Source organism: Eleginops maclovinus, chromosome 20, assembly GCF_036324505.1.
Source record: "Eleginops maclovinus isolate JMC-PN-2008 ecotype Puerto Natales chromosome 20, JC_Emac_rtc_rv5, whole genome shotgun sequence".
Lineage (NCBI taxonomy): Eukaryota > Metazoa > Chordata > Actinopteri > Perciformes > Eleginopidae > Eleginops > Eleginops maclovinus.
Genome location: NC_086368.1, coordinates 8,254,488 through 8,277,736, shown reverse-complemented (window position 1 = coordinate 8,277,736; position 23,249 = coordinate 8,254,488). Strand labels below are relative to the sequence as shown.

At 40.6% G+C, this 23,249-nt stretch overlaps 2 protein-coding genes across 4 annotated transcripts in view; both read right to left on the bottom strand.

Moving 5' to 3' along the window:
- Positions 1–1,118: 1,118 nt before the first annotated feature.
- On the bottom strand, positions 1,119–4,359 carry klhdc7a (kelch domain containing 7A). Its single transcript, XM_063910036.1, has one exon. It carries the CDS (start codon positions 4,231–4,233, stop codon positions 1,963–1,965), a length of 2,271 nt encoding a protein of 756 aa, XP_063766106.1. The 5' UTR covers positions 4,234–4,359; the 3' UTR covers positions 1,119–1,962.
- A 2,286-nt stretch (positions 4,360–6,645) lies between these two features.
- The window catches only part of igsf21a (immunoglobin superfamily, member 21a), a 192,983-nt gene continuing 176,379 nt past the window's right edge, over positions 6,646–23,249 (bottom strand). The window contains exons 7-10 of one of the 3 annotated variants that reach the window (XM_063910860.1): positions 19,835–19,935; positions 16,031–16,223; positions 12,695–12,733; positions 6,646–7,954 (exon numbers count right to left, since the gene is read on the bottom strand). In XM_063910860.1, the coding sequence (XP_063766930.1) occupies positions 7,878–7,954; positions 12,695–12,733; positions 16,031–16,223; positions 19,835–19,935 (410 nt within the window). In that variant the 3' untranslated portion in view covers positions 6,646–7,877. The remainder of the gene's footprint in view (positions 7,955–12,694; positions 12,734–16,030; positions 16,224–19,834; positions 19,936–23,249) is intronic. The other 2 variants (XM_063910861.1, XM_063910862.1) reach the window with 2 other exon arrangements.

Genomic DNA, 23,249 nt, shown 5'->3' with positions numbered 1-23,249 from the left:
TGAATGTATGATTCTGTTTTACCCTCCCGTCGTGTTCGTTTCTCCCCTTACTTAATAATCACCAAATCTCATTTAGCATGTCCAAGACTACTGTTTTACATGAATAACTGCAGTGGAAATACAAGGAATAGAGACTGAACATGTTTTCCAAAATTAACATTTTGTTAATATGTGGGTGTGCACTATCTAATGGATAAACACAATCTAGGGTTACCCATTAAATTCCTATGGCAGTCATTTTTGACCACTCAAACTGAAGACACTCAAGTTACAAAGTTGACTAAACCCCTTAAAATTCAATGTAAGTGTTGATCATCAATTGTATATGTATACAAATGCCTAGAATATCAGAAGGCCTTGAGGCATCAATTAAAACAACAATATTTCTGATTAATGAAAAGGGTTAAGAAGGAAAAAGGAAGATGATATAATTTATGTGAGTTCTACCAGAGGATAATATCCAAATGATCCCATGTTCTGCCAATTATATCTGAATAATGGGCTATTATTACCACAGAAACAAATAAATACAAGAATGTTGATGCAAGAACTGATCTGTATATCGAGGCAAACTGAAGGCCATGAGTCATCCAAGGCAACATCTGAAAGGACGTGTCTAACTCCCATTCAGTGAGGTGTTTTGTTACAGGGGATCAAAGTGTTTAATTAGGGAGATAAAATATGCGTATGTTTGATGGTCAACCATCTGCGTCTGCTTCCCTTTCTCCCTGCCTGCCTGCTGCCTTCCAGTGCACCTGAAGCCCCTCACCCACTGTTTAGCTAGTTAGTCACTCCACTGTGCTACTAATGACTGCACGTCACATGGGTCCTCTGAGATATGGGAAGTCTATAGCCTGAACATGTCCTTCCCTATGCACTGTAGTGTTTGCCTCGTAAGCCACACGATGGTGCTATAGCAGCATGTCACTCTTTGGAATATGTCAGTGTGTCTGTGAAGTCCTCAGCATTAAAGCAAATGAGCAAACAATGAGGGATTTATTATTTTTCATATTATCCTTCTGCTTGTATCCATTCTTATTGTAATTGTGAACACTACAAGTGCTTAGATTGTTCGTTTGTTATTCTGTCATTGGTTTTAGGTCACACAAATACTGAAATAGACATTTGGATTACTACCCATACTCATTAAGTGTAGGTTAATGAGCAATGAATACAATTCATATATTTATTTTATGTTTATAAAATAAAAACAAAGGGATTTAGTTTGAACAATGAACACAAATACAAATACACTTCATTCTGGCCGACAAATGACATCAAAATAATACAATTATGAAAATAAAAGCAAGTCTTACTATGAAAGAGTCACAAAAGTAGAGACAAATGCTTATTGAGCCCACCTATTTATATTGTATGACATACCCATTTACAGCCTGTCATTTTAAAGAGCAAGAGTACATAATTGCGTTGTATCCATGCCACTGTGTAAGTTATATTTGTGCCCTACACAGTGGAGTCGAATGATTGATTATCACTTTATTGCCCAATCTTTGTAAATGTGCTAGAGTTGAATGAGCACATTTACTCTGAATCTTATTTATGAACTATCTAAAGAGGTTAAGCATCTGGAGTGATATAAAACCAACTTAATGGCAGGAAGGAGTGGCAAAACAAATGAGCAAACAATTTACATGGCAGCACATCCTGCATAAATCTAAGCAAACAGTAGTTGGACTAACATTAAGAGTGTAATATTTTACATCTGCTGCCAGGGACTGAGACATTAGAAACAAACATTCCTTTGTGCGATCCAAGAAAATAAAGCAGCATAATGATGTGGGAAAGGTGATCTTAAGAAAAAACTCGAGACAGCACAGAGTTGAGTTTTAACCTGGGCAAAGCACTCAATAAGAAGTCAGAACAAGAAACTTGAGAAGTACGCTCTTGTAAGGATATTCCATCACCACTTAATCTTTTCACTAATAGAAAACTGAGTCCTCCTCACACACTGGTCTGCCGAGGCTTCTTATCGGGGAGTGAAAGGATAAAGGGGAAAAGTATGCCCTTCGCTGCAGAGAGGATACATAAGTTATCATCTATGAAACCTGGAGAGATCTCATCAGCTTCAAATTTCATGGTAAACTGGCGGCTTACACAATAGATTGTGCCATCCATTGCGACACACTGGAAGGCAGGGCAGTGATGAAGCCTTTTGGTGCTGCACTCATACCACAGTCGAGCCACGGTATGGTAACGGTATACTCCAAGACCCAGCAGGGGGTTAACATCAAAACGATACAGAAACCTCCCCACGCCTAGCATATCTGCAGTTCTGTCTTTAGTTCCTGCTAGCAGACTTGGCCTCCAGGTGTTGGTTTTGGGGCTGTAGCGCAGCAGTATGCATCTCAGAGTTCCCCCAGAAACAAAAAGCTCTCCACTGCACACAGCAACGTGATGCGCCACAGCAAACGTATCATTAGGCAGTGGAGCCACGAACGTCCACCTGTCCAATCGCGGGTCGTAGCGCTCCACCGAGGAGAGGCACTCCCCTCCGATGGCATAGATGTAGCCCTCAAGTGCTGCCAGTTTGCAGCGGGGCCTGGCTTCATTCATGGGACTGATCTCCTTCCAAATTGATGTCAAAGGATTGTAGCAAAACACTCGCTTTGAGGGTGTCATTTCTCTTTCTGTGCCTTGGCAGCCTACGGCCACAAATAAGTAATTATCCATTGTGCACATGGCGCAGGCTTTAGAGATGACCTCCTGTGGGATCAGGCAGAGTGTATGCCAGGCGTCTTTGTAGTCATCATAACAGTACATGGCACTGGATGTCCTCCTCTGCCCCGTCTCTGCCGTCTGCCCTGCTGTGTTCCTCGCCCAGTCTTGAGGGTCCATATCTGCCACAATGACAAACCTCCTCCCTCTCATCCTCTGCTTTCGGACTTGCTCCCGCTCGCCAGCCATTAGCCGCCCATAAAGGTTGGGGTCCCTGATCACCTGGAGGTAGTTGTCTGACATGACTCCCAGGGCTGCTTGCGCCACAGAAGTATGGCCATGTTTCTTGGCCAGACACAGCGTCTCCAAACAGTTTCCAAGATTGAGTTTATTCTTCAGGCTTTCCAAATCTGTGCCATGGAGATCTTTCACTGTAAGGTTTAAAAAGGCTGCTACAGTCTCTGGATCTGCCCCCTGCTTTACAGTTATGCCTTTGCCGTCTGTAGAATGACAGATCATGGGGTGAGCAGAGATGGACTCAGTGTTGGTTGGGGCCAGAGAGTGAGTCACTGGAGTTGAGGCACTTGTATTGAGAACAGGGATGTAAAACTCTGACTGCTCTGCTGCTGACAGATAGCTCTCTTTGCGTAGGAGTAAAGGCCTTGCAGATTGCCTCAGTTTGAGGCTTTCCAGTGACGGGTCCTCAACATTGCTTTGTGGTAAAACCAGATCACGCATGATGATGGGGCTCAGAGAGGAAGGAGACTCTGGGAGGCTGTTGCCACGACTTCCGAGCTCCACTGGCTGTGACTCCGAGTTCCTCTCATACTGACCCAGCACAGTGTTTAAGCCTGTAATGGAGTGCGAGGAAGACTCAACATAGTAATCATATATCTTTCCCCGCACTATCTGGTCTCCTGTTGCCTCCAGCACCACGTTAGCATCCTCCACCTTGATCTCTGCCTTGGACAGGAAGCTGGAGTAGGCCCCCTGGTGCTCCAAGTCCTGCCTTAACTCCCTGCCCACACCCACAATGCCCTCCAGCTTCTGCAAAAAGCAAGGGGAGCGGCGCCCCGTTGTATTGGCCATCCTACTCTCAGTCGGATAAGGAATGTTCAAAGCAGATCCAAATGAAATATTACAGGTGGCAACCTGTGCCTGCTTCTGATGAGGGAGTATTGCTCCTTTCAGACTGATGCTATGTGACATTCTAAAAGCATCCTCACTTTTTTCAGCTTGGCATGCACAAGCTTTTGCTTCTGTTTCCGTGGTATTGTCGTACGCCAGGACATCAGGTTGCGAGGGTCTGGGCTGCGTGACCCCATCATCGTTGTCATGTTTTGGTGAGTTTTGACAACGTAGCAGTGTCTTGCAGATTTGGCAGGTTGCCTTTTCTGGCCCTATGTTGTCTTTGACAGAGAGCTGAATTTTCTTTGTGTCCCTGGAGCTGTAGAACCTGTGGGCCCATGAAACCAGCAGCACGGCAGCCACAGAGAGACTCAGTTTCAAAAGCAGCTGCATGTCGAACTGCACTGCCAAAAGCTCTGCAATGGGCATAGCTGGAAAAGCGATGGTGGCCACGATTGGTCCACTGATCCTATTGAATGTTGTTGTCAATGCGTCTCAGTTGCATGCTGTCTGGTTTTCATTGTTAAGGAGCTGCTGTGATCTGATGACTGTGCCTCTTTGGCCAAAGGATCAAGTGTAAAATGATACCTCTAGAGGAACTATTTGCATCACTGGCTCTGTAGAGGCGGGGCACTGGTCATACAACACCTGTGGCAAGTCAGATGCAGATTCAATAACCATACACAGAATATGTAAATACCACCAAGATCAATATTTGGTTATGCAATTTGCTGACTCACCCAAGCTTTCCTTTATTTATCTGAATGTCAGCAAATAACTTTCTGAATACATTCTTATCATAACTTTGATGTTTGTTATCTCTTTGTTTACATGAGCAGGAGTGAGCCAGGTCATACTTTATTATGTCAATTTCTGAAAATCATCCTAAAAGACATTGGCATAGATGGATCAAGCTTTATAATTTGTTCAAACAAAGAGCTAAAGCTGCATAAGGAAAATGTGGTGTGCATAAGAGGTGGGGATTTATAATAGGTGAGATTCATCAAATACTTAATAACCAGGATGCATCTGTTTGCACAGCCATGCCACAGATCAAAGGTCCTCTTTCTGTGCAGATGGTAAAATTACTTTCTTTAAAGGTAAGCTGAAGATATGCTGTCAAGCAACAAAATGGCAGTCACTTGGAATTATAATCATGTGGAACTGTACATAATACAGATAACCATCTGACCCAGATGGAACGAGTGTCCACAGAGAAACCCAAAGTGTCATTCACTCCCATATACTATGCAAACATACATCTCTGTCACATGGCAGCCATGTCTCTCTGTCACCGCTGTCAGGCTGTCATTTTATGTTGGTGATAACACACTTGAGCGAGTCTGTGGACAACAACAGAGCAGTGTTTATTTTAAAGGTGTGTCACGTGGAGAGGCATACAGAGGGCGTGTCAGGTGTCCTAGCTGACATGAGTGGTGGTTATCTGATATCCAAGCCTACATACAATATTAAGGAAACTGGATTCAGCAGGCATGGTTGACTACTGAATAATTGACGGATGTGCCAAAGAGGCTGCTTCTTATCCTCACCATTGATCCCAGCTCAGGTGCACTATTCAGAACACATCTAAAAAGAAAAATGTTCAGTCAGCCTGCATTGTTGTGTGACACCTTCACTTCTTCTTGCTTGTGCCATCAACGATAGAAGTGCAACATGCGACCGAACAAGAACAGAAGGCATAAAATACATTTTCCGAAGGAGTTTTTTTTCTTTTTGTATACCTTTGAGATTAGTGAAGAGTGTCAGGCATAGATATGATGTAGTGAAAAATGAAGCTTTATAGTTTGTGCCTATCACATTTCTTGAGTCATCAATTTGAGTACTAATTTAATGAAATGTAAGTCACGTTAAGTACTACTATATAACCTTTGGATGGTAGTAATACACAAAGACACACACAAACAAAGTTATTGTGCAGTTTAGTACTACTGGAATCATCATAACAAAAGACAATTTGCACATTCTCTAATGCATTCACAAATAGAAATGGAGCTTTTCTTCTCTCTTGAATGCAAAGTGAGTGAAAAAAGGTAAAAAAAAAAAAAAAGAACAGCACAGGAGTGCCTCTTGAATCAGAATTTAAATGATAGCTGTGTAATAATGCGCTACAGTGGGTGGACAAGCATCCGTGCCTTTTGCTTCCCCTCACCGGAAAAAAATAATAATTCAAAATGCATTTCACTGTCTGTTAATAATGTTTGTGCTATGCAGCTCTCATCTCTAGATGCAGGAATATAGATTGTACTTTGGCAAGGTGAGCCGATATCCCAAACGGATATGTCTATGCTTTATTCAAATAAGCTTCAGAAATTTCCCCTCTTACCTCCTACCTGGTTTAAACTTTAATCCCTTAATACATGTTGTGTCCTTAGAATAGCTTAAATTGCAATTCTTGTGAAGTCCAAACAATGAAGGATTATTCCACATTAAATCACCCCTCCACTGTGAGTGAGCAGACACAAACTGGAAAGGGTTAACAAAGACGTCAGAATCTCCTTTAAACGTTGTGTTGGGGTCAGAACATTTGGAAATATCTGCAACTTGCTTGTAATTGAGCAGGCATACACGTACATCTCCGTCTCCAGGCAGACCGTCGTATGCTGAGATAATCATCAAATTAGATTGTAATCAAGGCCTGCAACAATCTAGATATGAAGTAGTGAGCAAAATAAAATATTACTGTCCCAAGCATCAATCAAAGAAGGAGCACATCTAGTACTGAACATGTCGAACAAAGTGTTATAAGTAAAGTCAAGGCTTGTACGTTTTATCATCTCTCCATTTTAATACAGGTGAAATGAAACAAATGCAACAACCCTGTTTACACGCTGCCTAAAGTGAGCACCTCCCTGGAATGGTGGCTAAAATGATCCTACTAGTACTGCAGATGTCTGGGTAAGAGTTACGTATTGTACACAATGTAGGTCACTTAAGATAGTATGTCACAAGTGAATAACTGGATTACAGGCCAGTGACAATGAGTTGCAGTGCTGTCAATTGCAACACACCAAAAGGAGAAAGAATCTTCAAACGTCACATGCACCACAACCCCAAAACAGCAGACATATGTTAGATTTTTTTTTTTTTTACTCTGTCCTTGGAGACCTGCCATATTTAAAAAAGCCTGAATGAGAAACAGAAAGGCTGTTAATGTGTCTGTCCTTTCAGCCAAGAATTATTCTGAGAACAGTGTTGAATGAAGTACAAACAAAGATGGAGAAGTGTAAACTCCAACGATATCAGCAACCATCCCTCACCATAACCCATATAACCTCTTTAATTATTTTCAATATTTACACTGATGTACACAAAATACACTCAAAAAGGAGATTTTTTTTTTCTTAATGCATTTAAATCCTCTTGTACATTCCGAGCCATCAGAAAAAAGCAACACTTGTATATCAATAAAAAAAGAATGTTCTCTTGGAGCATCTGTGTTTGTTCCCGTGGTTTATCATCCTGTTGCTAATCAGGTGCATCCCAGGACATGGAACAGATGGGAGTGGTTGATATGGGGGTACATCCTAAGCCAGTTCCACTTTTCACATTTCAGTCAACACAATGACATTTAGACCCGTCAAAATAAAAGCCAAATGCTTTTTTCTTTTCTCTGTTTCAAATCATCTGATTTTATTGATCAACAGGCAGACGTGGGACAAGAAACAAAAAAAGGTGTAACTGGGCAGGGTTATATACGAGGGGGGTTATTGTCATGTTCATCACGTTTGTTCTTTTGATAATAATATCTTGGTTATTATTTTATTACAAAAAACAGAAGTGTGCCATCATGTCATGGCACAGTTTCCTGATCGATTGACGCATGGAGGGCTGTTGATGACTGGAGAAGGCTTGCAGGGTCTGTGGAAAATGTGTGTGTGCGTGTATGTGTTTTTGTGTGGATGTTGTCTAAGAAGGGCAAGTATGTGTGTATGTGTGTGTGTGTGTGTGTGTGTGTGTGTGTGTGTGTGTGTGTGTGTGTGTGTGTGTGTGTGTGTGTGTGTGTGTGTGTGTGTGTGTGTGTGTGTGTAAGAGAGTGTCTTGGATGAGAGGTTTCACGTCAGTTCCACTGTCACTGTGAGGACAAGTGCCATCCACGTTAGTCCGAGCACGTCCAGGCGGGAGGCTCCATCTACAAACACCCCAAAAAACAGTCAATAAGTCAAACACACCCTTCCTCAGGATTCCATTCATCAATCAGCAAAGTCATATCTAAAAAAAAATTCAATTGATCGCCAGTTCTTTAAACATTTGTAACCCTTTTGAAATGTAATGAGTTGGATTAAATGTGCTGTAACCCTACAATAAGTGCAATAAACCATGAAGAGCCACTCTCAAATAAAGCATACTATTGTAAGTCGAGCACAATGCATTTACTTGTTCATGAATAAACTGTTTTAGTTACCAAAAAGGTTTTATGTTAAATAAGTTTTATTGGACATTTTTGAAGGTATTATACGGTAGCTGACAGGTGCAAATGCACTACAGCGGTCTGAAAACATCACCACAAGTAGAAACTCGCTGCAACTTTAAAAACTAAGTAAATAATAATGAGTGTATGTAATGAAAGTGGATAATGATACTGATACCGATAAAACCTCTTTGTTTATACAGTGCATTCACTACTGGAACATCTTCTTTATATGGTTCCTTAATTTCCTTTATTTATATAGCCAGATATCAGCCCCAGTCCTTTTACCCTCGATTTAGATCAGAAAAAAACTCCCCCAAAAAACCTTTCAACAATGTGGAGGTTCGTCAACAGAATATAACATAGTACAATTATGAATAAGTATTGACAAACAGGATGGCAAAATGGTTCAATAAAGTTTAGGGCTACACACAGACCCAGAATATCTTCACAATATTTTAAGAAAAAATGGAGCTATGAGAATCTTTTATGCTTTGGTTTTGTTGTTCTAAGGCCCACAGCAGGGATACTAGATTGTAGAGGAGAGATCTGCAGAGACATCTCCTTTATGCTGGTATAGTTTATTTCCTCATGGACACTTTACAGAGAGGGCAGTGAAACTGGAGGCGCAGTGGGAGAAAAGTGGTGACTGAGTGTGGGTGGTGATGTGTTGACACCAACAACAGTTTGTCGCAGACATCACATTCTCAAGTGAGCCTGAACACATCGGGGTGTGGTTAGACTCATTAGATTCAGTTTTTATCTGGTTGCGTTTAGACCTGTCAGATGATGCAGTTTGTTGAGTCTGGATGAGGAAACATTGTCTGCTGAGAAATGTTGTTGTCTGCTGAGGATTAAACTATCAAGGCTCCTTCATAATGAACGTACATCTCCACAGAATCTGTCATTTCCTACACAGCATATTCCACTCAAGTCATATAGCAAGAGACAATAACAACCGGTGTTCTCAATAAGTACTTCATATCATTCTGTAATGGGCTTATCCAACCATAAGATCATCATCTGAGGTTCCCCTCAGTCTACAATCATAGATGCAAGTCTCCCAGCCATCTGTTCGCCTTCAGTTTTGGCTCAGGCCTCAGTGTATTTCTGCCAACCTGAATGTGAACTGGGACTGATTTCAGTGGTAATGGGCTCTTTTTAATAATAATAATAAAAAAAAACTGCCTCTCCCTCAGTTGTGCTGGACTTAAAATGCCAACGGAATATATTGTGCTTTCTTTTTGCATACGATTATGTGACTTTAAAGGGGCTCTTTAACGCACATGCTCAGGTTTCATAATTGTAATTTTTGCCTCTACTGTGACATGTTTACATACTTTAAGGTTCAAAAAGCTCTTTATTTTCCTCATACTGCCAGTGCTGCAGCACCTCTTTTTACCCTCTGTCAAAAACCATAGCACAGTCTGCTCTGATTGGTTTGCTGCCCTGGCCCTGTGTGATTGGTGAACCGGTTAGAGATGTCCCGCCCCTTAGTCATGTAGAATGTGTTGGAGCGCTACCCAATGGAGCCAAAGAGTCCAATTGAGGCATTTCAGGCAGGGGGAAAGTGTGGGAAAGAAACTCCCTCTAGAGGGAACTTTTTGCCTTTGCAGACCATTTACATGCACACTAATCTACATTACACACTACGTGACAGGGAAGACCCCAAATAGCAAAATAGGGCTCCTTTATGTAAAGTTAGATGCCATTTTTAGCTATACTTGATATTTCTGTTTGCACTCTTAACAGTGTGGTTACTGTCTCTGATCTGACCTCTGTTCTAAAAGAGGAATCAAATTACAATGTTGCATGGCACTATAGAATACAGAAGATACATGAATATAATAACATGACGATTACTCGATTATGTCTCTTGGCGTTCATGCCTTTGTTATTTTTTTTCAATGATTATGAAGGTCATCAGATGAGTCTTTGTAGTTGTAATGAATTTCTCTTTCTGATTGCACTTCCATGTCTCGGCCAAGATGATGCATTGCCTGCAAAAACAAGACAACCCCAAACTCTTGATACATATAACAGCCCATCTGCAAAAACATTTTTGTCCTCAATTTCCCTCATCTCTTGAATTCAGTTCATTGCTATGCTTGATAAGTTGTCTGGGTGAGTGAAATTCTGACAAAGATGAATGAATATAACCCCTCATGGGAAGCAGTTTTCTCGTCTGCTGCGGCCCTGAGTAACTGACAGGGGTGGTCCTTCCCACTCCAGGGCCAGGGCGAAGAGTTTAGTATGCAGCCATTAAGCTATGAGCCACGTGTGTGGTGACCTCTTGGGGCCATGTTGTACATCGATTTGAATTGCATGCAAGGCATGTCTGCGCGTCCATGCTGACCTGATTCTGTCCTTGCTGCGACACACCTGCTCCTGCGCTTACCATAACATTTGCATATTCAGATTTGCATCCCTTCGATACAACTAGCACAGACTGGAAAGGTGAGGTAAGACAGAGGAGGAAAACAAAGGGCAGGAGGGAGAAAGACGGACACATTAAGTGCTGGAGTGGACAGGAGACATATGATATTGAAGTATGAAACTTGAAAAGTGTGAAAAAGAATAAAGCCAATGTCAGACGACAAGACTGTTCAAATCATGTCTGACTGGGGCGGTTCTGCTTAAAGACAGCTCTGCTTGCCATCTGCTTGGGAAGCTGTTCACACTGTACGCTGGGACAAACACACACATGAGCAAGGGATTACACACTATGAAATTATACTATTCAATTATAATTGCAAGAGTTTCAACATCTGTGTGTTATTGATTCTTGCTTCATTAATCAGAATTTTACAATCTACTGAACATCTAGTACACGCCAGTTATGTTTTCTCCATAAAAACACTGATGATTATTTTACTAGTAACTCATTTTTTTTACTTACAATGATATTGCTTGTTTGAAGTAAATATGTCAGCACTTTTCTTGCAGTCCTTAGTTTGAATCTTTATGGTTTATTGCACTTATTGTAAGTCACTTCGGATAAAAGAGTCAGCTGAATGCTATATAATGCAATAAACGCATACTTTTGTAGACTGACTTTTACTTTTTTTAATAGCCATTTATCAAGCTTAAATGAGTTAAAGGTAGGAGTCGTGCTTATATAAACTAACCAAAAGCTGTAAGGGTCTAGTCTATATGGTTCTGTTTTTCTTACCCCTCTCTAAACTCTGATTGATATTTCTTGAATTACCCACTGTTATTTCAGTCTTTTAAAATATGGCTATTTAGTCACATTCTTCGACACTAAAGCAAAATCTACACTGGCCATGAGGCCTGAGTCTCTGCATCCAAATAAGAGATTTAGCTAGGCTGAAGAGGAGAAGCAGAAAATGTAAATTTGATTGAAGGAATAAGGATAGGAAAAGACAACTGAGGGTAAAGGGAAATAAGGGTGTTGAAAAAAGAGAAACCAGAAATGGATGAAACAGGAAGACAGGCTGGCGGTTGGTGAGACAGAAAATGAGAATGAAAAGTCAGAGTGGAGGAGAGGAGAGACAGGCGGAGAGATTGAAGAAGAAGGAGAGAGGAAAGGCAGGAAAAAGGAAGAGAGGGAAAGGTTGTTGTCACAGCGCTGCGGCTCCTCCTGACAATCCCTCATCTTTACATATTATAATCTCAGAAGCCGCAAATGAGCCACTGCTGCACATATGAAACGCCAATAATCTCACACTCAACCAAAAGTGACAGGCTCGGTTAGTCATTGGAAGAGGCTTGTTGCTTGCTGCTGCTGCACATCGCCGAAGATTAAGCCTGACTGAATCACTCTCACACAGTCTATGTGGGAAAATGCATTCACGACAGAGTGGCAAACCTCCACCTGTCAATACTTTGAAAGTTGAAACCACAGTCTCTCCAAAGATACGCTTATCTAAACAGTGACACCTTTTCTGCACACATTCTGTGAGCGGACAAACTGAAGTGTCTGATGGTGTTCTCTTATTACAAACAGCCATTCAAGTCATGTGATGATCAAGCAAAACAGCAAAAACATACGATGCATTGTAATGATAAAACACGCTTTAAAGATAGTATTTGCAATAACCTTAATGTATTTGATGGAAATGGCTGGCACCTTCACGCATTTACACATGGGTGCTCCCCCTCTTCCACTTAATTTAATGCTATTTATTATTTATTTATCTGATTGATTTCTGTATTTTTTTTAATGTATTTATTGGTTTATTTATTTATCAATTAATCACCCTCATCCTTTTTATATTTTATGTATTACATTTAAATTCAATCTCTATTAATTAATTAATTTATATACATTTGTTTTCCTCTTTTTTTTCATGTTATCTTTATGTGTATGGATTGTGTGGATGAAGAAAAAAACAGTATACAAAAGTGTACTAAATATCCTTTTAGTGATGCTGAATCAATAAAAGAAATAGAAAAACTAAGCAAAAAAAACCAACTAATGTCTGTGTACGCAATACTTACTGTTCTGATTCTGTGTGTTTTTCATCATGCTTGGATTTTCTGTTGGAAAAAAAAGGAAACAAAGACAAAGATCAGAAACAGGGAGAAAGAGAAAATATAATCAGCTCTAACAGGTTTTTATGAAGCAGAACTCTAATGTTCCTGAAGCACATGTAAAACAGCATATCCCCAGTGACAAACACTGGGCCTGTTAATGGAATTGGGAACACAGAGCGCTAAACCAGAACAACCAGGACACTTTCAGCAGCAGAGAGACCAGGAAAATACACAGTCTGGGAAAGAGGTATGGAGAATTTGACTCCACCTTTAATAAGCAGCACAAATGTCTAGCCTGCACAACACACTCTGTCCATGTCATTTTGTGAAGTACACAGAGGGATAACATAATTGCAAAGGAAGCAGTAGGAGGGTTTGCAAGCAACATGCTTCATTTTGTTTTTTTGAGTAATTATTTTACTTCATATATGAGCAGGTGGAAGCTCAATATATAGCCGAAACTCTGCTGGTCTGCTACAACATTAACCTAGCAGCTCCTCTGGGAGGCACAGGGACATTAGTGTGTGCACTCTACATTTGCACGCTCGTGTTTGCTTGTCACTGCAAATTTGCATAAGCATACATATTTGTGTGTTTCTGCATGTGTGTTCATTTTATTGCCTGTGTGTTTGTCACTGCCCGGCTCGTCAGTGCTGACTCGCACAGTAAACTCAGAGGGTAATATCACTGAGGGTAGCTAAAGAAGTGCATCATCAAACGTCAGCGCTACACGTCGTCAGTGGAGAGTATCTACTGTATACACCAAGCCGTTATTATACTCTATTATTCTGATGATTTATAATGAACACTTTGCCAAGCAAGCAGGGCCCCAAAATACCTCTATCTCTCAGCCCCCACCCCCGCCCCCGGCAGAGAGAGAAGTGTCTCATCTCAAGGCCATGGGGGACGGTGCCAAGGTCACTTAATCACCATTTACTTCCCCTAAGCGTGAGGAGAAGCAATCTACAAGGAACAGGCAGACAGATGGGCCATACAAGGCACGTAGCCGATGACACCTGAGGGTGCACCGGGGTGTTAAATAGACATTAGTGCTTTTCCTAGCAAAACTCCTCCCAAGGTAACGCCTCCCTAAAGTGGTGCTTTCCCCCCTTTAAGGAGGTTCTTATTTGGCCCGCCTAGTAATTTGTACATTTGTGATTTACTATAAACCCTGTTCGCCCTGTTTGGGGCAGAGGATTAAAAACATATATGGATATAATATTCTTTGGTTCAGACTCGATGAAGTTGAAAAAATGGTGTTGTTAATGGGGCACTTCAGGGCTGAAGTGCATGTGTGCGTGCAACACATTTCTATATAAAAAATATATTTCTCATGTTTCTTGTATACGTGACTTGACTTCTGTAGAGTATATGTGTCAAATGCCCTGTTCAGCCATGGAATGTGTAACATTGATGTCTTTATCTATATATAGCTATGTCTTATGGGCTTTCAAAGGACTCTGTTACGTAAATGTATTGTAGTGGCTTTATTCCAACATGGCAGAGCCATTATGAATAGAGCTGCAATGCATGCACGATATGTTGCATCTGGTATGCAAAAAGGAATTAGTACTGCTAAGGGACAATGGGGGGAAAGAAATGACATCAAGGAAGTAGTGTTCTCAGTTCTCCTACAGGCTGCATCAATGATCATTATTGATCATTGTTAGTGCTAGGGAGGCCTGCTCCTATTTTTCACTTGTCTAATCTCCTTAATATACTTTAATAGCATAATTTATTAAATGCATGAAGACATCTGATTCTTCAATGATACAAATACTGTCTGCATATTTAAAGAGGACATACTATGCTAATTGTTCAGGTTCATATTCGCATTTTGTGTCTCTAATGTTCAAAAAGATCTTTATCTTTCTCAAACTGCCTGTGTTGCAGCGCCTCTTTTCAGCCTCTGTCTGAAACCAGAGCGCAGTCTGCTGTGATTTGTTAGCTGGCCGGCTCTGTTGTGATGATAAAACCACTGAGACATGTGTAGGAAGTGTCCTGCCCCTAAGCCTATCATGTACAATGTTTTGGACCATTAGCCAATAGAATCTGCTCGTTACATAGTGATGTCAATATGTCACGGAAGTAAACCAAGGAGTGAAATGGAGGCGTTACAGTCGGGGGGGGGGAGGGGAGAGAAACTCCCTCTGCAGGGAACTTTGGGATTTCAGCCTTTGATGACCATTTACATGCACAAAAACCTATATTACACTACAGGAAAGTGAAAACCACAAAAAGCACAATAGGGCCTCTTTAGCGCTGTGTGTGCTGTAGCCTTTCCTTTCCTTTGAAGTCATTCTAATCAGCTTGTAGTTGTTTGATTAATATTTACTTAAATGTCATTTAGCTGACGCTTTTATCCAAAGCCACTGACATACACTTCGATTCTGAAGACGTGCCTATCGGAGCATTTGGGGTTAAGTATCTTGCCCATTGATTAACGCCCACTTGTCACGTGAGCCACAGCTGTTTATTGAGACATTTATGGAACAGCGACATAGGGGCTTATTCAACCATGGACCAACATTTCAAATTGCATTTACATCTGAACAGGAATCACTATTAATGTAAAACTTTTTCTGATGAGGCTCAGAAAGGCCGATCCAGGCAGTTCTACTGAGAGTGTCTAGAGTAAACAGGTCCAGAGGAGCAAAACACACAGAGATAATAGAGCCTGTAAGCAATCCAGCTCCCACACCAGCACCAGCAAAGAACTACTACCAGGTTCCGATGAACATGATGACTCGATTTGGCCATTAAACAAAGAGCTCCTCCAAAACTTTCAACAACAAAGGTCCTTTGATTTCATCATGGGCCTTTGATGCCAGTGTTAGCTGCTGGTGTTTAAGTGAAAGCAGTACAAGATATAACATGATGGAATAGTGACTAAAGCCCTTGCTAGAGAATAGTTTCCCTCACTAAGTGCTGCCTTAAAAAGAATGTGTTGTTGAGCCAATTAAGAATACAATCTCTTATTAATCACGCACTTAGCTACATTAATGATTCATACCTAAAAGTGGTCACATAGTTCTCCTAAGCATTTTTCAAAGATACTCTAGATACATGAAATGAATTTTGGATAAATATGTCCTTTTCTGTGACATTTAACTGTGTTATTGTATAACTGTTTCAGAAAATTCCCGTGGACCCAAGTTGTACAGTCACTAGAAAAAAAAATGTTATATTCATCATGTTCTAAATAATTAATCAAACTTAAATGTGATTTCAGTTTAATTGCTAGTGTAGTAGCCACTCCAGATCGGGGCCAGGGCGTGTTGCTGAAATGAGCGTACATACCAAAGACTATGAGGCGAGTGTGCGTATCCGTGGAGCCCAGAGGATTCTGGGCCGTGCAGCGATACATGGAGCCGTTTAGCTCGGCTGGCACTCTCTCCAGAATCAGTTCCTTGCCCTCTCGCTCGGCGCTGCCATCAAGCAGGCGGCCCCCCACTCGTGTCCAGGTGAAGAGAGGCTCTGGGAACACTTCATTCTATAAACACCCAGCCCCCACATGGTATGAAGAGAATTAAAGGAAGGAGAAAAAGGTAGAGGGAAAGGGTGGGATGTGCAGAGAAAGTCTGTGAGCCTCAGCCAAGAGATTAAGAGCAAAGGAAACATGAATAAAACAAGCACCAATTTTCCCCCTAATGCAATGGCAACTTAACAACATGCATTAATAATCAACACTCACTTTACAAAAGTTTTTTTCGCCGCACATTTTTTGCCCTCTAGAGATTATCACACCAATTGCCAATTATAAAATATAGCCGTCCAGAAAGCAGTGTTTCACTCTTATCAGTGGGTTGACATGTTCATAGATAATAGGAGGACACAGTAAGAGGGTGGATCTCTTGTACCATTCCACCTTTGAGGTTTAAGGTTCTGATGCTTCTTTTTTTTTCCTTTTTACACCATGATCCCTCCATGACTGACACAAACAGACACAAAACTACCAAGGGACTTTAGTTCCAAACTGACCAATTGTAGAATAATATTTCTAATTATTTAAAAAATATATAGATATAAGAGAGCAACTGCCTTTAACATTTGATTTAAAATGTTTTTGTAACAATGCCAAAATCGGACTTGAAAACTGGCCAATGTCTTTTTCACCTAAAGAAAAACTCCATAGAACCATGTCAAATAAAGCCATTCACACTATAGAGGAGTGTGAAAAAATGTTAACTTTTATCACACACTTGCAAGTCACCTTTGGCATACAATTATATCAGATGTACAAGGTTAGGACACACACTCAAGCAGTATTTAGTCACGCACAATATACTGTATCTTGTTTTCCATTAATTTGATACACCCTTGGAATAAAAGTCCCTGGAATATATTCCGGCTTTTAGTGAAACAGCATTTTGAGCACTCGGCCTTACAGCACAGGGAATAGAGAACTTGAAAAACAGTACAACAAAAGGAGAAATGTTTCCCCATGGTAATCTGAAGTGTTGCCTTAGTGACAAACACAGCAAATTAAGTAGAACCAATGTCCTTCATGTGATATATTGTATAAGTTTATCTCTAAGTTCGTTATGTTTCACTGCCTTAAAGCATAGCTGTATTGCAGGGGTCCATGACTTCAGAAAGAGTTTGTTTGAATAATAATGAGTCAATTGAAACAGGAGCAACTAATCCAGCTTTTATGACTTCATTCAAATGTGGTTCATACAGGTTAAAATTGTATGGAGAAAAAGCTGAATACGGAAATCAGACTGTAGTTTCCCCTTTCTTTGTTTCGCCTTCCCTCCTTTTGTTTCAAGCAGAAGCGACTATCAATGTCAGATAAGTAAGCAAAGTCTATGCATTTGCTCAATTTGCACTTAAATTCAAACTATATCATTTTCACATGCCCCAACGCACCACAGAGTTCAGACACACTGGTCTTATCATGATTGGTGTAAAAGTGCCCATAACAGCTTGAAGTGACTTGCTGTCTTAGATTACAGATTTCTAACGTTTCAAAATGAATGCTAACAAAACCGTTCTCCAAGGTCTTTGTTTGAATCAGGTTAAATGAGCGAGTAGATTGAGTCAGGCTCTTGGGAAAAGGTCACATTAAGATAAAACAAACATACTAAAAGGGTTTGGGTGAGATATTTCTGTCACATAACCCCAAGAGCATACAGGCCAGATAAAAAAGAACACTGTGAGCTAGACTGCTGGAACCATCAATGTCCTATTAAATCCAATAAGTAACTAAAAACCCCACTGTAGGATAAGCTTCTCTAATGTATTCCTCAAACATTTAACCCAAGGTGATACTTGCATCTTATTTTTTCCAAAAGTTAGGCAAAATTATCAGTCTTGACACACAATGTTATCTACTTGTGAAACCCTGGAGCTTAGTTTCAGTGGATAAGGGAAATTTGCTTTCTGATCAGTCCTGCGCCTATGCAGCCAAAGGGCCTGTCTGGCTGTTTGCCACAGTAAAGCCTGTGTATTACATCCAATGTTAACAGTGTTCCAAGAAAAAGTGTTAAACAAATCCCAAGATTGTTTGGCTGACATAAACCCATGTAAAGATCTGACCAGTCAATAGATTGATGCACAAGACCAATAACAATACTGCACATTAATTTAACATGGAAATGTCTCAGAAGAGTGAAATAAAATCAAACATCTGATTTAAGATTCCTAGAATATAACAGGATCCGAGATGTAGCAAAAGCAATTTGTGCTCTGGGACATTAACAGGTCCTGTCTCAGGATCAGCCATATCATTTTTACTTGACTGACTCCAGCTGGATGGTTTCAATGTGTCAATCCCGTCAAAGACATTAGCACCTTCCAAAGGCCATTCCCATTGGGGACATGGCAGGGGATGACAGGGACACAACACAATATATTTGCTGGAACCTAGCTTTTTCTTTGGGATTATAGAACATGAAGTTGAAATCCTCAGAAAGTACAACTTGTATAGCATGGCTGCCTGTTGGTAAAGACTGATTGACGTGGACATTGGCTAGATGTTAGTCTTTCGTAAACAAATTAATCTCTGTACTTTTGTCCAGTTTATTATTGCTATTAGTAATCCCTACCTCACTTACTTTCATAATACTTATTGTTATATTTACTTTTTTACCACGGATCGGTACTTATTTGATATTATTAATGTGTGCTTGCCTCTTTATCTGGACTGTCCTATTGCCTTTAAAATGTTTTTCCCACTGTGGAACAATTGAACATTTCTGATTCTTATTCATATTTGCTACCATTTTCATTGTTCAATCAGAAAGTAATGTCGGCCAACAGGTGAACACATGCTACAACGGCCCAAAACATTTCGGAGAAACACGCTGCACAGAAACTATGCAAATATAAAAACACAAATTTGCCCAAAAACATGCAAATAAAAAAACAACATCTTCACAAACATGACAACACATGGGCTGCATTTGGAAAACATTCACCAATTTGGCAAAACTTGCACCGTTTACTAAAGGCATTGACACTGTAAACTGAACTAAAATGTAAGTTTGGCTTATTTTCAAAATCTGATCACATGATCACCTTTTGATATTATTACAGATCTTCTTGCTAGATAACCTAGTCATTTCAAATACATTAACAAAAGACTTTTCACACTTGTAAAAATAGCCAACTTTATAATCCTGGAACATCAACAAGTGCTCCGGTCCCAGCTGTGTGTATCACTATTTAGTGTTGCCATGGTTTCCGTTGTGTTTTGAGCTTCTGGTAGCGTTTACTATTTGCAGCGCTTTTAATAAACCCGTAGCATGTTCCTTCAAGTTGGTGAATGTTTTCTACATGCGACTCAAGTGTTGTCAAGTTGGTGAAGATGTTTCCTTTATTTTCATGTGTGTTTTTAAAACGGCAGCACGTTTCTCCATATGGAAATCTTTTGGGGCGTTGAAAGGCGACTGCACCTGTAGGCCACCGTAAGTAAGTACAAACATGAAACGGCATGAAAAAAAGCTAGTTTAAGTATTTATTGCTCATTGTTAACGTGAATAAACATTTTGAAAGAAGAAGAGAGGAACAAAATGTGTATGCCCAACATCGTGGTCACTCTGGAGAAAAAAACATGCACATATTGAAAAGCCATTGATTGTTTAAACCCCATGCACTTACCCCAGGCGATCCTACCTGGAATCCTTGCACAGTGATGCGCACCGTGTCCCCTACCTTTGCTCTGGTGGGGGACATGAAGATTTTAGGGCCTTTAGGAGCAGCTGAAAAGAAAAATAAAAAAGACAAAGGGAGGTCATTGTACTGATCCCAGAGAGCAAATCCTACTGGACACCTGCTTTGCCACAGAGGGAGAGAAACAAATACAATTTCCTGTCAATTAAGGTCACAGCGCGAGAGGCGAGGGACCTGCAGGTTCTTTCATCCAAAGGACTGTGCTAGATTTATCACCCCTTGGAGAGAAAAAGAACTAAATGGGGTGGATACTCATTATTAGAGGAGAATGGGAGTGCACCGGGTGGAGTGCAGAGGCAGTGAGATAAGGGACACTCAGAGAGCTAATTCCCTTGTCTTGGTGTGGACGGCGCCCCCAGATGGCTTTCATTTGGACCATCTAAAACAATGGGGCGCAATCGAGTGAGGGAGCGGGCAGATAGCAATGTTCTGAGATTGTGAGGGGCCAGTCATTGTACAGTGTGTGTAGTGTCGAGATAAAATGAGTGATTTGCATAATATTATAAAAAGGTAAATCATTTCATTACGGTTTTATAGTACAGTTTACTGCATTAGGCCCATATAAGCAGGTTCTGCACGGGTTAAGATGATTAACAATCCCATGGAAGATAACGGCTCCACACGCTGTGCACTTCCATATGTTGGACAAACAAACTGAGCAGCACATGTAATGAGACTCAAGCTAAGGGCATCCTATCCATTATGAGTCTACAAGTCTACCCCAGGAGTGCTTCAATTAATTTGAATAGAACTTTTAATATAAATCAAACTGGAGGTAAACTAAAGGATAAATAAATAAACTGACAAATGACCTCAGTATTTAGCTATTAATCTGGCAACAAAATGTCCACTGTGGCTAATGAAGCACAGCCTTTTCTTAGGAGACCATTGACTACAAGCCTGCATCAGTCTAATGAAATAGGAGTTGCACTGTCATAGCTGTAAATAGGATTGAGCATGTGGCGTTGCCCATGTGGTGTGTATAATGTCTGGGACTACTTTCGTAAAAAGGAGCAAAAGCATTTGAATTGCATGAAATGGAAATTGAAAGAGTGGATATTCAAATTCCCCAAAAGATTTTAGCACCACTAGATTACTTGTTATTCTACATTATCCAGTCTATTTGTCCAGAAAATCTTCCAAATAAATGGAAACCGTCAGTTCAATCAGTTTGAAATGGCTTGAAAAGTGCAAGTGTTACATCTCATTTTGGAGATGGATAGCATTTAACTGGCTAGTTTTGGTATGGCAGTGGCATGACAGTGTGAAGCACATGTTTTTACCACCCACACACCAACAGAAAAGGTATTTTTAAATACTGGTGTCGTGGCGTCATATAGAGCTAGCAAGGCATATGGTTGGGGAAGATGATGGCTGATTTCTGGGATTTGCTCCAACAGTGACAGTTGGCGTCCTACGTCACCACCTTTGATTAGGGCAGCATGCAGTGTGATGGACAAACACAAGCTCTCTCACAGGGCGAGGGGCCTCACAGGGGGAAATGAGCCATGGACCCATGAGACTGTTGGCAACTTCTTCGGTTTGCTACAAGGAAATGGTTGGAAGGACGGGTCAAAGAATACAAATTCCCTCCAGAAAAACAACTGTTCACTGTGCACCAGGTGTGCTTTTATACCCAGCAAGGGCATCAACAGGTTTGCCCAGCTGCACAACAGACTTGAAGGAGACCTGTCACTTTAACAGGTTTCATTAAAAAACAAAAGCAGGAGAGGCAGGCGACCACTCTTAAAACCCCTCACTGACTGCTGGAGCACTCTATCGTGGTGAATCTGGCACTCTGTAGTGCCTTTACATAGACTATGTGACCCAAAAGCAGGATGATAAAACAGATTGATGAATGTGGGCTGCAGGTGACATAAGGCACACACAAACACCTAGGTACACGTACCAAGTATATATTCACACAGGCAAACAGACCCACATAGACATTTACATATAAATAACCATACACAAATATGTACACACATTTAATCCCCCACAATACACACACATGCACACAGATCACAAACGCCTTCCTGAAGCTGAGCATCTGCTCCTTGATTATCACGGTCTGGCAAAGCAAAGGTAGGAAGCCTGGATCCGTCTTCACTGCTGTACAGTGTATGAAATGGAATTCCACCACTTGTCTAATGATGTTGAATAATAAACACCTTAGCCAATCTAAATCCAAAGAAGCTAATTTATTTCAATTATTTAGATTCTCTGTGTGAATGAATACAATCCAGGCATGCAGAATAGACCAGGCATATGATCTCATAGCGATGTAGTATTTTATCTTTTTTGGACCCCAAGGCCTGGTGTAGCTTCAGGTCCATTTGTATGCTAACCACGGAGCGAGTCATGATTATTCATGAAGTGCAATACAACATTGGTCGATTGTCAGACTGTCGCTCTGTCTCATGTGGCAATATTAAATCTCTGAAAGATTTATTACTTATGGGCACTGCAAATAATTCCTTTTCATTTCCAGACCAAACACACCTGAGAGAAACAAGAGAGTGTGTGCATATACAGAAAGACAGATACTGACTGCCATTATCCAGTTATGGCGGCAAAATAGAAATAAACAGGGAATGTAAGTGATGGAAAACATTCAATGGGCTTTTCTACAGAGAGTCACACAATGTTTAAATACTCTCAAAGCATGTCAGACACTTTGTCTATCAAATGACCTAGAGCTAATTTCCGTTGTGCATAACCTCAACCTAAATTATAACCCTGCTATATTTTGATATCTTATTCCATGTTCCAAGTTATATCAAGCCCAAAGCAGGTCTGTGAGGGCTTCAAATTTCAATTGTGCTCTAATTAGAATCAACACTTTAGGTGGTGGATAAAAAAGAAAAGGTGTGTCTGTTGATGCTCCTTCCATCTCGTTAAAAGAACAAAGGTAATGACAAATTAATGCTGTCAAACACGGAAAAGATAAAGGCTTGTCAAAATATTAGCACCTTTGACATTTAGCAAGAGGTTCACAGGGCACATTCACCACGGGATGCTTCATCTGTTTTATCATCAACATGTGAGAGAGGCAAAGAGCTGAATACTTTGTCAGAAAGGGTACTTTACTGCCATTATACCTTCAACTGATATGGCTGTCTGAATCCTGCAATTGAAGTACTCTATTCAAATCCGCTTGGGATATGTTGGTGACAGGTATTACAGAAAGACAACTTCAGATGTCAGATGTTGAATACAAATTGGTGTTTAGGGCTGAACTGCTGTTTTAGACTGGATCCCCTCCTCTGCTTATGTGGTTTAAAGGATAATGCGGGAAATATATATTTATTTGTTTTTATAAACACATTTCATGAAACAACAA